General features: G+C 45.2%; 1 protein-coding gene and 2 long non-coding RNA genes across 8 annotated transcripts in view; 2 read left to right on the top strand and 1 right to left on the bottom strand.

Annotated features, from left to right (window-relative positions):
- LOC311102336 (DDB1- and CUL4-associated factor 5-like) overlaps nucleotides 1-16,359 on the bottom strand; it is a 28,063-nt gene extending 11,704 nt beyond the window's left edge. Inside the window, exons 1-6 of one of the 2 annotated variants that reach the window (XM_084143645.1) lie at nucleotides 15,915-16,359; nucleotides 12,486-12,632; nucleotides 11,631-11,667; nucleotides 6,077-6,216; nucleotides 5,023-5,152; nucleotides 4,211-4,424 (exon numbers count right to left, since the gene is read on the bottom strand). In XM_084143645.1, the coding sequence (XP_083999771.1) occupies nucleotides 4,211-4,424; nucleotides 5,023-5,152; nucleotides 6,077-6,216; nucleotides 11,631-11,667; nucleotides 12,486-12,632; nucleotides 15,915-16,104 (858 nt within the window). In that variant the 5' untranslated portion in view covers nucleotides 16,105-16,359. Of the gene's footprint in view, nucleotides 1-4,210; nucleotides 4,425-5,022; nucleotides 5,153-6,076; nucleotides 6,217-11,630; nucleotides 11,668-12,485; nucleotides 12,633-15,896 lie in introns of both variants that reach the window. The other variant, XM_084143644.1, reaches the window with a different exon arrangement.
- On the top strand, nucleotides 9,001-10,137 carry LOC311102672. Of its 4 annotated transcripts, none has more exons than XR_014610028.1 (4): nucleotides 9,001-9,061; nucleotides 9,230-9,285; nucleotides 9,426-9,593; nucleotides 9,958-10,137. It is a non-coding gene; the product is annotated as an uncharacterized lncRNA (long non-coding RNA). The 4 variants fall into 4 exon arrangements; XR_014610029.1 differs by lacking the exon at nucleotides 9,958-10,137 and adding an exon at nucleotides 9,706-9,751; XR_014610031.1 differs by lacking the exon at nucleotides 9,958-10,137 and having other exon boundaries at nucleotides 9,426-9,481; nucleotides 9,538-9,600.
- On the top strand, nucleotides 10,177-11,169 carry LOC311102671. 2 transcript variants are annotated; one of them, XR_014610026.1, is made up of 4 exons: nucleotides 10,177-10,237; nucleotides 10,378-10,545; nucleotides 10,658-10,797; nucleotides 11,107-11,169. It is a non-coding gene; the product is annotated as an uncharacterized lncRNA (long non-coding RNA). The 2 variants fall into 2 exon arrangements; XR_014610027.1 differs by lacking the exon at nucleotides 10,658-10,797 and having other exon boundaries at nucleotides 11,107-11,154.
- Nucleotides 16,360-16,844: the final 485 nt, after the last annotated feature.

The raw sequence follows: 16,844 nt of genomic DNA, 5'->3' as shown, positions 1-16,844 counted from the left end.
CCTCCGGTGACTGTCTGATCGGAATGCATTACTTGTGTTTTTTCCTCAGCTTGGCAGACAGGTCCTGGATGAATCGAATGGACTGGCCGTGGATTTATCTAAATTTTCCCCTCTGTGGCTTCAGAATGTTGACTTTGGTCTGATAGCTCCACAGCTTGAAGATTACCATGCGAGGGTATTTACCGTTATTATGTTTCACCGCAATCCTATGGCATCGTTCCAGATTCTTCGGTGATATATCCACGTCAACTTCCTATCCTTTTTTGTCCTCGTCTTCCAGTAAGGACAATATTCATGTTGTTTCGTCTCATTCGGTTTTCTTGCTGGTCCAATTAATCTTCTAAAAGTTTGAAACTTTTTTTTCCAGAAGGCTAATTTTGTTGTCTTGTTCATTCATGCGCACGCCTTGAATGCGCATGTCTGGCACGATAGACTCCTTCTCTTAGAGCAAATCTACTTATTTAAAAAAGACTGTAGCAGTTTGTTTGTTTTGGTGAGTAAAGTAAAGTTTGAAAGACACAATTATTTTTTCAATTAAAAATCCTTATTTCTGAGCTGTTTTACAAATAGGTGCATTCACCTTATAGCCAGTGGGATAACCACTTTACAAAGTATATAAAAAAAAAAAATATTGAGGTAAGGGGGGGGGGGGGGGGGGGGGGGTAGAAGGATTACTTTATCCTATCCCAGGTATTCCTTAAAGAGGTAGGGTTTCAAATGTCTCCGGAAGGTGGTGAGTGACTCCGCTGTCCTGGCGTCGTGAGGGAGCTTGTTCCACCATTGGGGTGCCAGAGCAGCGAATAGCTTTGACTGTGCTGAGCAGGAACTGTGCTTCCGCAGAGGAAGGGGAGCCAGCAGGCCAGAGGTGGATGAACGCAATGCCCTCGTTTGGGTGTAACTCTCCAAGTTGCTCCTCGTCTTTTCCCCCTGGGGGAAGCCACGGCTTGCTGGATTTGTGTCACCGCGCAATTTTACCAACTGATTGGTTCGCTGTTGTACAAAAACAGACTGCTCACTCTCTCTGTTGCTTGAGGATATATTGAGGCTTCATTTAAACTTTGTCTGATTTCTACATACAACCACAGTTTTGTTGGTAGAAAACCCATGCGTCCTTTCGGTGGTACGCGCCTCCATCTTTATCTAAATCTATATATACACACTACCGGTCAAATGTTTGGGGTCACTTAAATGTCCTTGTTTTCCATGAAAACATACATGAAATGAGTTTGAATAGGAAATATAGCTAAATGAATAGGAAATGTAGTCATTGACAAGGTTAGAAATAATGATTTTTAATTGAAATAATAATTGTGTCTTTCAAACTTTACTTTCGTCAAAAGAATCCTCCATTTGCAGCAATTACAGCCTTGCAGACCTTTGGCATTCTAGTTGTCAATGTGTTGAGGTAATCTGAAGAGATTTCACCCCATGCTTCCTGAAGCACCTCCCACAAGTTGGATTGGCTTGGCTTGATGGGCACTTCTTACGGTCAAGCTGCTCCCACAACAGCTCAATAGGGTTGAGATCCGGTGACTGTGCTGGCCACTCCATTATAGACAGAATACCAGCTGACTGCTTCTTCCCTAAATAGTTATTGCATAGTTTGGAGCTGTGCTTTGGGTCATTGTCCTGTTGTAGGAGGAAATTGGCTAAAAATCAAGCACCGTCCACAGGGTATGGCATGGCGTTGCAAAATGGAGAGATAGCCTTCCTTCTTCAAGATCACTTTTACCCTGTACAAATCTCCCACTTTACCACCACCAAAGCACCCCCAGACCATCACATTGCCTCCACCATGCTTGACAGATGGCATCAAGCACTCCTCCAGCATCTTTTCATTTGGTCTCACAAATGTTCTTCTTTGTGATCCGAACACCTCAAACTTCGATTAATCTGTCCATAACACGTTTTTCCAATCTTCCTCTGTCCAGTGTCTGTGTTCTTTTGCCCATCTTAATCTTTTCTTTTTATTGGCCAGTCTGAGATATGGCTTTTTCTCAGCATCCCGGAGTTGCCTCTTACATTTACATTTTAGTCATTTAGCAGACGCTCTTATCCAGAGCGACTTACAGTTAGTGAATACATTTTTTTTTTTAAATACTTGCCCCCCGTGGGAATCAAACCCACAACCCTGGCATTGCAAACGCCATGCTCTATCAACTGAGCTACATCCCTGCCGGCCATTCCCTCCCCTACCCTGGACGAATTGTGCGCCGCCCATGAGTCTCCCGGTCGCGGCCGGCTGCGACAGAGCCTGGATTCGAACCAGGATCTCTAGTGGCACAGTTAGCACTGCGATGCAGTGCCTTAGACCACTGCGCCACTCAGGAGTACTCTTCACTGTTGATGTTGAGACTGGTGTTTTGCGGGTACTATTTAATGAAGCTGCCAGTTGAGGACCTGTGAGGCGCCTGTTTCTCAAACTAGACACTAATGTATTTGTCCTCTTGCTCAGTTGTGCACTGGGGCCTCCCACTCCTCTTTCTATTCTGGTTAGAGCCAGTTTGCTCTGTTCTGTGAAGGGAGTAGTACACAGCGTTGTACGGGATCTTCAGTTTCTTGGCAATTTCTCGCAAGGAATAGCCTTCATTTCTCAGAACAAGAAAAGACTGACAAGTTTCAGAAGTTAGTTATTTGTTTCTGGCCATTTTGAGCCTGTAATCAAACCCACAATTGCTGATGCTCCAGATACTCTAGTCAATTTCTAATGATCAATTAGCCTTTTAAAATGATAAACTTGGATTAGCAAACACAACATGCCATTGGAACACAGGACTGATGGTTGCTGATAATGGGCCTCTGTACGCCTATGTAGATATTCCATTTTTTTAAAAATCAGCAGTTTCCAGCTACAATAGCCATTTCTTTCGAAAACAAGGACATTTCAAAGTGACCCCAAACTTTTGAACGGTAGTGTATATATTTGTTTTTACCCCTTTTTCTCTCCAATTTCGTGGTATCTAATTGGTTGTTACAGTCTTGTCCCATCGCTGCAACTCCCGTACGGACACGGGAGAGGCAAAGGTCGAGAGCCGTGCGTCCTCCGAAACACAACCCAACAGCACTGCTTCTTGACACAATGCCCGCTTAACCCGGAAGCCAGCTGCACCAATGTGTCGGAGGAAACACTGTACACCCGGCCCGCCACAGGAGTCGCTAGTGCGCGATGGGACAAGAACATCCCTGCCGGCCAAACCCTCCCCTACCCTCCCCTAACCTGGATGACGCTGGGCCAATTGTGCGCCGCCCCATGGGTCTCCCGGTCTCGGCCGACTGCGACAGAGCCTGGACTCGAACCAGGATCTCTAGTGGCACAGCTAGCACTGCGATGCAGTGCCTTAGACCACTGCACCACTCGGGAGGCCCCAATCCTCTTGCTTGCTACAGCGTTGGCAATGAACTGGCAGGGAAGTTTGAATGGCGAGAATGACGTGTAGCCCAGCTCTGGTGTGATCACATTGACTAAATTGATACCTTGCTACACTGATGCATTGAAAACCGATGCATTATTAATTCACACAATGAACCCGGTCTGGGCAGTGTCCCAGATAACAATTTTGATTGGTCAACAGCTTAGAGCAAAGAACAACTTTGTCGACTGCTGTCGAATAATGAATGAATATTCAGACACTTCCAACCTTTTTTTTTTTTAAAAGAAGACTGATTTATTTATTTACTAGCAAGCAATGAAAACGTTGTATAAAATAAAACTCCAAAACATCAAACAATGTTTTGACTGAAGTGTCATAGTGAATAGACTAGACCCTGCACATCTAGCGGACTGGCTGCCGGAGAATCAAACGACAGTTAGAAGAAAAAGGAGATGTAGACAGACCAAACAACTGGTCATCAGTAAACACTCCCGCTATAAAGTTCCTCTACATGAAAATAAAGTTCAATGGAAAAAATATATATACAAAAAAATAAATGAATGTAGGCCTATGTAACGGTTTTGACGGTTATTTTATTTTCATGGCAGGCTTCATCCACGACCGTCAGTTACACGGTTATTCAATTACCGTCACAGCCCTACAAACACCGAGGGTAAAGCAGCAGTTCTGTAGGAAAACAGAAAAGCTCTGAGAAGGTCACAAATGCTGCACCCTATTCCCTATATAGTGCACTACTTTTGACCTGAGCCCGTAGGGCTCTACAAGCTGTACAGGGAATAGGGTGGCATTTGTGATGCACCCATAGCCCCGAAGCTCACCTGGTCCTTGTCTCCAGCGAAGCAGCAGCTCTTCATGGTACAGGAGTTGAAGTAGCCCTGGTTGTCGAACTGGAAGCTGGGTAGGCGTGAGTGTAGCTCGTAGAGGACTGGGGGTAGCCTGCGACGCAGGGCCAGGAGCTGGGTCCCCGTGCTGTTGAAACGCACTGACATGGCACTCTGGAGGGACATGCTGCCACCGTACCGCAGCAGAGAACTGGGACAGACAAAAAGAAAGAGAGGTGGGTTAGGAAGGAGCCGGGTTTCCTCTCTGGGTTTCTTCCCACTGTGCTTTGCGCTGCTGCCTTGACTCTTGGGGTTCTAGGCCGACTGTTTGTTAAAGCACCGCGACAGCTGCTGATGTGAAAAAGGGGCTTTAGAAAATAAAATGTGATCGACAGACAGCGTACATTTCAGTCATTTAGCAGACGCTCTTATCCAGAGCGACTTACATGAGCAATTTAGGGTTAAGTGCCTTGCTCAAGGGCACATCGACAGATTTTTCACCTAGTCGGCTCGGGGATTAGAACCAGCGACCTTTCGGTTACTGGCACAACGCTCTTAACCACTAAGCCACCTGCCGCTACAGGTAGATAGAAAGCAGCAATATAAAGAGAGGGTCCTTAGTAGGTCTGATTATATTTAGTGGCAGTTTCAATCTTATACGGTCAGAATAGAAGCAATGAGAGAAATCGGTGAATTAAATAATAAAAGAGTGCCCTCTGGTGGACAAATTGGGTAAAACAGATGCTGGATTACAGCCTGAAAATTCAGAGTGTGACAGTTTTTACATCATCATTTAACAGAAGCCTCACGTGCGAGGCTTGCGGATGTCCCACAGCCCCACCCCCTCCTTGGAGTTGGCTGTGGCCAGCAGTCGGGGCTCTGCCGGGTTGAACATCACGCTGTGGAAGGCTGACGGGTAATTGGCCAGACAGAATGGTTCTGAAAAACACAGGGAAGGACATGTGTTTAACTCAGATGACATGGTCATTGATCAGGGGAAGGCCTATTGCAATATGTTTTATATACAATAATACACTGAAAATACACCGTTTTATACTGAACAAAAATATAAAAAACGCAACATGTAAAGTGTTGGTCCCATGTTTCATGAGCTGAAATAAAAGATTTGTGCACACATTTGTTTACATCCCTGTTAGAGATCATTTCTCCTTTGCCAAGGTAATCCATCCACCTGACAGGTGTGGCATATCAAGAAGCTGATTAAACAGCCTGATCATTACACAGGTGCACCTTGTGCTGGGGACAATAAAAGGCCACTCTAAAAAATGTGCAGTTTTGTCACACAACACAATGCCACAGATGTCTCAAGTTTTGAGGGGGCGAGCAATTTCGCATTCTGACTACAGGAATGTCCACCAGAGCTGTTGCCAGATCATTTAATGTTAATTTCTCTACCATAAGCCTCCTCCGACGTTATTTTAGAGAATTTGGCAGTCCATCCAACCGGCATCACAACCGCACACCACGTGTAACCACGCCAGCCCAGGACCTCCACATCTGGCTTCTTCACCTGCGGGATCGTCTGAGACCAGCCACCCGGACAGCTGATGAAACTGAGGAGTATTTCTGTCTGTAATAAAGCCCTTTTGTGGAGGAAAACTCAATTCTGATTGGCTGGGCCTTGCTCCCCAGTGGGTGGGCCAGTCTCCCTAGTTGGTGGGCATATACCCTCCCAGGCCCACCCATAGCTCCGCCCCCTGCCCAGTCATGTGAAATCCATAGATTAGGGCCTAACGAATTTATTTAAATTGACTGATTTCCTCATATGAACTGTAAGTCAGTAAAATCGTTGGAATTGTTACATGTTGCGTTTATATTTTTTGTTCAGTATATTATTATTACCTCCGTGTGGCGGCTGCCGTGTGTCCCAGATGAGAACACGTCCGTCGTCAGAGGAGCTGGCGAACACGTTGTCGTTAACCGGGCTGACTGACAGGCCGTACACCGCATCGTCATGGAGGAACACGTTCAGAGTCTCACCTCTGGAAGAACAGAATACAGCTGCTTCATGTACCATAGCAAAGTCAATATCTGTGTCAATATTTTCCCCGATAGGCCTATTTGAGGAGATGTGTTATCTAAATGCGGTTTCAGACTATGTTCCAAATCCCATATATTAATTAATACTAACATAACACATAGAAAGAAGCCTTGTTTTAATACTAACTTCCCACTTAGAATGAAGCCTTGTATTAATCCTAGAGCTTGTATGATACTGCATGCGATTTAACAGCAGCCAAAGTACATTCATTCATATTATTCTGGAGGATTGACAGAACATTCTGGTGTATATGTTGTTACAACGGTCAAGTTAATTAGCTTACTTCATGGACAACATTAAAATCAAGATTCCTGAGGTAAGTTCTTGTAAGTTTTGATCATTTGTTTTCCCGAGTTAAAATTAAGCAATTGGGAATGTGAAAATGGACTGTTTGAATATGCTTATTTTTGCATACAAAACCAAAAGATGACTTGATATTTCGATGTTAAAATGTGTGTGGGGTTAAAGGTGGAATGCCTGGTCAAGTGCACAGCCAACACTTCCTGTCCTTTCAAAGTAAGAGGTCAACCTTTAACTCCATTCTATGAATCTATGACCTATTAATAGCTGCCCATGACGTGCCACAGCGCCAAGATAAGGTAAGCTTTCTACATTTTTGCATAAGATTTAGTGTGTATTGGTTTATTAATGAACTGCTGTTACTGTATATGGTTAGCTGACTGATATAGCCTAGCTAACCATTAGTCATCGTATTAAATGATGCTATACAGCCAAAAAAAAAAAACTGTATCTATTGCTAGACTAGAGATATTCCCTTAGCTGTAGTTAGTCAGTGGTTGCACGTCTAACTAGCTGGAATGAAGCCAGGGTGTGAATAGTAGACGTGTAAATATATAATCTCACTGTTTACAGCAGGTCTCCGGCTACCCAGACCTACCTGATCAGCCTGATAAGGTGCTGTGGGTGTGTCCAGCTACCCAGACCTGCCTGATCAGCCTGATAAGGTGCTGTGGGTGTGGTCTCCAGCTACCCAGACCTGCCTGGTCAGCCTGATCAGGTGCTGTGGGTGTGGTCTCCAGCTACCCAGACCTGCCTGATCAGCCTGATAAGGTGCTGTGGGTGTGGTCTCCAGCTACCCAGACCTGCCTGATCAGCCTGATAAGGTGCTGTGGGTGTGTCCAGCTTACACCTGTGCAAATCTGTGTATAGCAACGGAATGAACGATCCCAACCAATGCCTGGGTCGTGCTGTAGGTCCACCACACACCCGAAGTGTCTAGACTGTTTCTGGACAGGCCATGGGTAGTGTCTAGACTGTTTCTGGACAGGCCATGGGTAGTGTCTAGACTGTTTCTGGACAGGCCATGGGTAGTGTCTAGACTGTTTCTGGACAGGCCATGGGTAGTGTCTAGACTGTTTCTGGACAGGCCATGGGTAGTGTCTAGACTGTTTCTGGACAGGCCATGGGTATTATGGTAGCTCAGGCAGTCTGGCAACGTCAGAAAATAAAATAAAAATGAATAGCTGTCAAATACTTGCTTCGTCTGTCCTTGGGAGAACCTCAATTGCATTTCCTTGATTCGTTACATCTGCTCACCTCGTCTCCTCAAAACCCATTAGACGAGAAGGTCAGAGGTCCCTCCCCTCTCACCTTCTTATCCAATGGGTTTTGAGAAGGCGGCGAAGAGAGAGGACGTGAGGAATGAAGGACGTGTAATTGAGATTCTCCCCTTGTTTCCCCCCCATTCCTCACCTCCCTCTCAAAGCCCATTGGAGGAGAGGAGGTTCCTCCTCTCAGGCTCCAATACACTATCAAGGAGAGGAAGCAAGAATGTGACGTCTAGCACACACACACACACACACACACACACACACACACACACACACACACACACACACACACACACACACACACACACACACACCTTGAAGAGTTTACCGATTATAATATTGTCATTAATGGCTATTATTATTATTATTATTATTGTCAATGATTTTGTTGACAGAACCTATTGTATTATATTCTATCGACTATTAAAACATATAGAAATCGTTTCATTCTTCTGGAAGCTTCTGCATGGCTATAAATGCTAGAGAAGTTGACTAAAGCACAAACAGACCTGGCTACTAGGCAGGACACAATGTTAATGGCAGGTAGATGTTTTGTTGTTGCTAGTGGCAGGTAGATGTTTTGTTGTTGCTAGTGGCAGGTAGATGTTTTGTTGTTGCTAGTGGCAGGTAGATGTGTTGTTGTTGCTAGTGGCAGGTAGATGTGTTGTTGTTGCTAGTGGCAGGTAGATGTTTTGTTGTTGCTAGTGGCAGGTAGATGTTTTGTTGTTGCTAGTGGCAGGTAGATGTTTTGTTGTTGCTAGTGGCAGGTAGATGTGTTGTTGTTGCTAGTGGCAGGTAGATGTGTTGTTGTTGCTAGTGGCAGGTAGATGTGTTGTTGTTGCTAGAGGCAGGTAGATGTGTTGTTGTTGCTAGAGGCAGGTAGATGTGTTGTTGTTGCTAGTGGCAGGTAGATGTGTTGTTGTTGCTAGAGGCAGGTAGATGTGTTGTTGTTGCTAGTGGCAGGTAGATGTGTTGTTGTTGCTAGAGGCAGGTAGATGTGTTGTTGTTGCTAGTGGCAGGTAGATGTGTTGTTGTTGCTAGTGGCAGGTAGATGTTTTGTTGTTGCTAGAGGCAGGTAGATGTGTTGTTGTTGCTAGTGGCAGGTAGATGTGTTGTTGTTGCTAGTGGCAGGTAGATGTTTTGTTGTTGCTAGAGGCAGGTAGATGTGTTGTTGTTGCTAGTGGCAGGTAGATGTGTTGTTGTTGCTAGTGGCAGGTAGATGTTTTGTTGTTGCTAGAGGCAGGTAGATGTGTTGTTGTTGCTAGTGGCAGGTAGATGTTTTGTTGTTGCTAGTGGCAGGTAGATGTGTTGTTGTTGCTAGTGACAGGAAGATGTGTTGTTGTTGCTAGTGGCAGGTAGATGTTTTGTTGTTGCTAGTGACAGGTAGATGTGTTGTTGTTGCTAGTGGCAGGTAGATGTGTTGTTGTTGCTAGTGGCAGGTAGATGTTTTGTTGTTGCTAGAGGCAGGTAGATGTGTTGTTGTTGCTAGTGGCAGGTAGATGTTTTGTTGTTGCTAGAGGCAGGTAGATGTGTTGTTGTTGCTAGTGGCAGGTAGATGTTTTGTTGTTGCTAGAGGCAGGTAGATGTGTTGTTGTTGCTAGTGGCAGGTAGATGTGTTGTTGTTGCTAGTGGCAGGTAGATGTTTTGTTGTTGCTAGTGGCAGGTAGATGTTTTGTTGTTGCTAGTGGCAGGTAGATGTGTTGTTGTTGCTAGTGGCAGGTAGATGTGTTGTTGTTGCTAGTGGCAGGTAGATGTTTTGTTGTTGCTAGTGGCAGGTAGATGTGTTGTTGTTGCTAGTGACAGGAAGATGTGTTGTTGTTGCTAGTGGCAGGTAGATGTTTTGTTGTTGCTAGAGGCAGGTAGATGTGTTGTTGTTGCTAGTGGCAGGTAGATGTTTTGTTGTTGCTAGTGGCAGGTAGATGTTTTGTTGTTGCTAGAGGCAGGTAGATGTTTTGTTGTTGCTAGAGGCAGGTAGATGTTTTGTTGTTGCTAGTGGCAGGTAGATGTGTTGTTGTTGCTAGAGGCAGGTAGATGTGTTGTTGTTGCTAGAGGCAGGTAGATGTGTTGTTGTTGCTAGTGGCAGGTAGATGTTTTGTTGTTGCTAGAGGCAGGTAGATGTGTTGTTGTTGCTAGTGGCAGGTAGATGTGTTGTTGTTGCTAGAGGCAGGTAGATGTGTTGTTGTTGCTAGTGGCAGGTAGATGTGTTGTTGTTGCTAGTGGCAGGTAGATGTTTTGTTGTTGCTAGAGGCAGGTAGATGTGTTGTTGTTGCTAGTGGCAGGTAGATGTGTTGTTGTTGCTAGTGGCAGGTAGATGTTTTGTTGTTGCTAGAGGCAGGTAGATGTGTTGTTGTTGCTAGTGGCAGGTAGATGTGTTGTTGTTGCTAGTGGCAGGTAGATGTTTTGTTGTTGCTAGAGGCAGGTAGATGTGTTGTTGTTGCTAGTGGCAGGTAGATGTTTTGTTGTTGCTAGAGGCAGGTAGATGTGTTGTTGTTGCTAGTGGCAGGTAGATGTTTTGTTGTTGCTAGAGGCAGGTAGATGTGTTGTTGTTGCTAGTGGCAGGTAGATGTGTTGTTGTTGCTAGTGGCAGGTAGATGTTTTGTTGTTGCTAGTGGCAGGTAGATGTTTTGTTGTTGCTAGTGGCAGGTAGATGTGTTGTTGTTGCTAGTGGCAGGTAGATGTGTTGTTGTTGCTAGTGGCAGGTAGATGTTTTGTTGTTGCTAGTGGCAGGTAGATGTGTTGTTGTTGCTAGTGACAGGAAGATGTGTTGTTGTTGCTAGTGGCAGGTAGATGTTTTGTTGTTGCTAGAGGCAGGTAGATGTGTTGTTGTTGCTAGTGGCAGGTAGATGTTTTGTTGTTGCTAGTGGCAGGTAGATGTTTTGTTGTTGCTAGAGGCAGGTAGATGTTTTGTTGTTGCTAGTGGCAGGTAGATGTGTTGTTGTTGCTAGTGGCAGGTAGATGTTTTGTTGTTGCTAGTGGCAGGTAGATGTTTTGTTGTTGCTAGAGGCAGGTAGATGTGTTGTTGTTGCTAGAGGCAGGTAGATGTGTTGTTGTTGCTAGAGGCAGGTAGATGTGTTGTTGTTGCTAGAGGCAAGTAGATGTTTTGTTGTTGCTAGTGGCAGGTAGATGTTTTGTTGTTGCTAGAGGCAGGTAGATGTGTTGTTGTTGCTAGAGGCAGGTAGATGTGTTGTTGTTGCTAGAGGCAAGTAGATGTTTTGGTTGTTGCTAGTGGCAGGTAGATGTTTTGTTGTTGCTAGAGGCAGGTAGATGTGTTGTTGTTGCTAGTGGCAGGTAGATGTGTTGTTGTTGCTAGTGGCAGGTAGATGTTTTGTTGTTGCTAGGAGTTATGGTTTCATTGTGCCCATCTAGACTATTATTCCTGTAACTACACATGTGAAGCTGCAAGAAAATCATATTTAAATGTATATCAAACCATTAAAAAAAATGTTGACCCTGATTTTGGCCCCTTTATTTATAGAAAGACCCACATTCATTCCAAGTAGCGAGCTGGAGTGGGAACCAATGTCTGCATTAATGTCTTGCTGGTATATGGGGAGATTAGTTGTAATTTCATAAAAACATAAAATTTCTGACTAACACATTAAAATGCAGCTAAACGCATTAGGAGTATTTTAGACAGAGTAAACACTTTGCGGGAGAACCAGCAGGGTGGGACGAGCTGGAGAACCCAGCCCAGAGCGAGAAGGAAAGGGGTCGTCCATGGCCTATGCTCCCAAAGAAGGAAGTAGGCACGTACACACCGAGGAGGATGAATAATAACACTCACCGCTCTACATCATGAAGGATGACCTGTTCATCGTTGCCTTTAAAAAGAGACAATAGTAACAGTTTAGTTGAACGGTACCTACACGAAGAACTTCATAACCCATTCATAACCCATAGAGGGCAGGTAGATGTTGGAAATGCATTCCAGGTGACTACCTCATGAAGCTGGTTGAGAGAATGCCAAGCGTGCGCAAAGCTGTCATCAAGGCAAAGGGTGGCTCTTTTTTGGTTACTACATGATTTCCATGTGTGTTATTTCATAGTTTTGATGTCTTCACTATTATTCTACAATGTAGAAAATAGTTTTTAAAAAATAAAATAAAAACCCTTGAATGAGTAGGTGTTCTAAAACTTGACCGGTAGTGTAGATGTTAAATTCTTTGTGGGTAGCTAGCTAGCTAACAGTAGTAGCTAGCCAGTTAGCCCTATTGACTTGCGATCTATGCACACTACAGTTGCTATTGTAGGCAGGTAGAAATGCCAAAATTAATACAGTATGTGTTTATTAACATATCAAGCTGAGATGTGAATGGGGAACTTTTCATTCTGAAGTCAGTTTTATTCTCTCTCGCTTCAGCTCAAATAAATGTCTGCCATTGACTTCCAAGAAATGTTGCGTTGTTTTTTTATGTGGTTGCGTCATATTTCTGCGCATACTTCCCGTTGAAGCTTGAATAGATGGATGCTTCAAAATAAGTACAACTGGAGTACGCGTCGGGAGAAGTGCCCTCCGTGCTCCGTTTCGCATACTTTGATTTGGACTCACTCAGACCCTCCCGTGCCCGGAGCACGGTTGTATGCATTTTGAGAAACACCTTGTATGTTAACTAAAACGGATCATTTTATGTTCTCTTACCCCCAGAGAACACCCTCTTGTTGGTACTGTCGAAGGCCAAGCAGAAGATGTTGGAGAGGTGTTCTCCCTTCAGTATGAGAGGCTTGGCCGAGCGGGCATGGAGGACTCTCTCCAGATCCCATAGCAACACTCTGCGATCATCTCCTCCTGTGGATTGAAAAGACACACACACACACAGTAAACAAAACCAGTACAACAAACGTCTGGTTTGGTCTGGGGTTTTTACTCTTGCAAGGCCCACCGGTAGAGAAACACACCATCACCGCCCCTAGCTACCACACCATAACCGCCCCTAGCTACCACACCATCACCGCCCCTAGCTACCACACCATCACCTCCCCTAGCTACCACACCATCACCTCCCCTAGCTACCACACCATCACCGCCCCTAGCTACCACACCATCACCACCGCCCCTAGCTACCACACCATCACCACCGCCCCTAGCTACCACACCATCACCGCCCCTAGCTACCACACCATCACCGCCCCTAGCTACCACACCATCACCTCCCCTAGCTACCACACCATCACCGCCCCTAGCTACCACACCATCACCGCCCCTAGCTACCACACCATCACCTCCCCTAGCTACCACACCATCACCGCCCCTAGCTACAACACCATCACCTCCCCTAGCTACCACACCATCACCGCCCCTAGCTACCACACCATCACCGCCCCTAGCTACCACACCATCACCGCCCCTAGCTACAACACCATCACCGCCCCTAGCTACCACACCATCACCGCCCCTAGCTACCACACCATCACCGCCCCTAGCTACCACACCATCACCGCCCCTAGCTACCATACCATCACCTCCCCTAGCTACCACACCATCACCGCCCCTAGCTACCACACCATCACCGCCCCTAGCTACCACACCATCACCGCCCCTAGCTACCACACCATTACCGCCCCTAGCTACCACACCATCACCGCCCCTAGCTACCACACCATCACCGCCCCTAGCTACCACACCATTACCTCCCCTAGCTACCACACCATCATCACCGCCCCTAGCTACCACACCATCACCGCCCCTAGCTACCACACCATTACCTCCCCTAGTTACCACACCATCATCACCGCCCCTAGCTACCACACCATCATCACCGCCCCTAGCTACCACACCATTACCTCCCCTAGCTACCACACCATTACTGCCCCTAGCTACCACACCATTACCGCCCCTAGCTACAACACCATCACCGCCCCTAGCTACCACACCATCACCGCCCCTAGCTACCACACCATCACCTCCCCTAGCTACCACACCATCACCGCCCCTAGCTACCACACCATCACCGCCCCTAGCTACCACACCATCACCGCCCCTAGCTACCACACCATTACCGCCCCTAGCTACCACACCATTACCGCCCCTAGCTACCACACCATCACCGCCCCTAGCTACCACACCATTACCTCCCCTAGCTACCACACCATTACCTCCCCTAGCTACCACACCATAACTGGAATAACTAAGAGTCTCTTCACATTTACTACACTTCTCGTAAAAATACTGTTGGCTACACATACTACTCAAATGTAAAAATACTAATTGAGCCAACACTCCTACAGTATAAATGGTAATAGCAGGGCAATGTTTTTTTTAAACAGCTGAAATGCAGACTTTTTCCTAATAGTTGAGACTTGTTTTATTTCGTTTTTTACCTGAAATTGCAGTAAACAGCCTGTTACATTCTGAAATTGTCGCAGTAGCTGCCTGCTGCACTGAGCATGGTACAAATATGGAAGCCCATCACCACCACCAAAAACACGCAAAATGTAGATCATACAAATAGGATGTTCTCATTTTAACATTGTGTGGGGATTTCCGAGTGGCCCAGAGTTTTTCCTGATCTGGTAGTAGACCATCTTGTTACATTTTACAGCAGGGGATCAAATACTTTTTTCCCTCACTGTATATCTGCTTTAGCCTTGCACGGCCACTTTATCCATCTTCTTATTCCTCTGAATTATGTGATTCATACCAAGGTGGGTACTTTAGTACTTATGAGTACATGTCAACTATTGTATACAGATACAGAATATACTATATAGTGTATACAGATACAGAATATACTATATAGTGTATACAGATACAGAATATACTATATTTAAATTTACATTTTAGTCATTTAGCAGACGCTCTTATCCAGAGCGACTTACATGAGCAATTTAGGGTTAAGTGCCTTGCTCAAGGGCACATCGACAGATTTTTTTCACCTAGTCGGCTCGGGGATTAGAACAGGCGACCTTTCGGTTACTGGCACAACGCTCTTAACCACTAAACTACCTGCCGCCCATAACCACTAAGCTACTAACCTAACCAACTCCGACCCTAGTTGTAGCTATGACATGGTAATGAACCATCTGTAAAAAACGGTTTTATTTGGGCTATGATGGGACCAGATGATTTTTCTAAATCCGTTTTTTTTTTTTCTGGCCCTAGAGAGGATGAAAACCTTAGACCAGTGACAGTTTGGTGAGAATCACCCCTATATCGAAGGAAGGGGCAGGAATGTGGTGTTGCTAGCTAGCTGCTACAGTCATGTCACAGATGGATTTTGGCCAACATTCTTATCATTTACTCATCAAGGATACATTTGATCTCAATTTAATTTTTATTTAACCTTTATTTAACTAGGCAAGTCAGTTAAGAACAAATTCTTATTTACAATGAAGGCCTACCCTGGCCAAACTTGGACGACGCTGGGCCAATTGTGCGCCGCCCTATGGGACTATCCCTATGGGATACAGCCTGGAATCGAACCAGGGGGTCTGTAGTGACGCCTCAAGCACTGAGATGCAGTGCCTTAGACCGCTGCGCCACTCGGGAGCCCATCGATACAGTTCTGTTCCCAAAACTACAATCTCTTACGAACACAGTGGACAAAGTTTTTGTAGACCTTACCCTTTGCTAAAGTTAAAAAAAAATTGCATTGTTTAGGAGTGCGTTATTGCACACGCGCACTTCAGAGTAGGCGTTCCCTAACGGAAACATGCAAATGCATGCAAAAAAAAACGCGCCAATAGGATCTCGCTAGGTCGTGCTTGGCTCTGCCCACCTCCTTGGTTGTTCTGCCCACTATGGCTCATTTGTTCCCATTTGAAACGACAGGCTGTGGTCTATCTTGGTTTAGTTATAAAACTCTTAGGTCATGTTGTGGTAGTTTGTCAGATGGATAACATGCTAACCTAGTTAGCCAAAATGAATGTCCGTTTTTTTAACCCATGCAGGCTTGGCCTGTACATGCCAGTCTTTTCGTGGTCATAATTGAGAGAGAGCCAAATGTGCATATTCGCTGTCTCGACCAGCTAAGCTTGATTTCTGACGTGCTAGCTTGCTGGAATTTGTAGCTAGCTAGCAACTCCATAACTAGTGATCTAGTTACCAACTTACCGGACACAAGGTATTCACCTCCATTGTTGGAAAACTCTATGGCGTTTACACATCCGAAATGTCCCAGCATATCCTTCTTGTAAAGGCTTGTGCATCCTGCCAACCGGAGTCTCTGGAATTCTTCCTTCATCAGCGGGTTCCCGAAAAGCCTTCTCTGGGACAGAAAGCCCACAGAGGACCTCATACCGCAACCCTTCACCTCCTTCATTTTTCCTGGAGCCGTTAGCTAGCTAGCCCGGTTAGCTTGTCAGCTAGACACAACAGGAAGATAGCTTGCGATTCCTCACCAACTTGTGCACTTTAGCAATATATTGTAAATGTTTCCAAGTTCATATCTGCAATCTGTTGGTCTCCAACCTACATTATGGAGAAGAGCGAGATATCCCCGAGAGTACCGCTGTTGATGTCGTTTATTAGCAGCGGCTCCTTCTCTCTCCGCGTAGTCCCAGTCGCTTCCTGCTCCGCTCCCCTTCAGTCATAAACCCCGCCTATACAATTTATCTTTCTTAAAGTGTGACCTTAAACCTAACCTTAACCATTTTTGGAAGCATAGGACCTTATCTTTCATATCAGGGAGAAATCATTTTCAAAAAACAAAAGGTTAAATTGATACACACCTTTATAAAGGTTCCCACACGGCCATATCATCTTGTTACTACGTGTGTGTATGGAAGACAGAGGGACCACCTGTGCTAATTAGCTATCTAGCGTGCGCATAACACCTGTGTGTAGGAAACGTGTTGTCTCTGAAAAATACTGTGATAAAGCCGGTTAAAACAGTACAGTAAGTGTATATTTTTAATTTGTGAAATTATTTTGATGTGATAGTAAAGGGATTTATGTCTCTAGAACCATATCGCAATTGAGATTCGATTCATGTTTAGATAAAGTATTTGGCTCTTGACTGCCAGAGCCAGTCTACATCTGAAAATAACATATGGTCCTTAG

Source organism: Coregonus lavaretus (assembly GCF_964263955.1).
Source record: "Coregonus lavaretus genome assembly, chromosome: 27".
Lineage (NCBI taxonomy): Eukaryota > Metazoa > Chordata > Actinopteri > Salmoniformes > Salmonidae > Coregonus > Coregonus lavaretus.
Note: the sequence above shows the minus strand (reverse complement) of the source record. Positions and strands in the feature narration are given on the sequence as shown.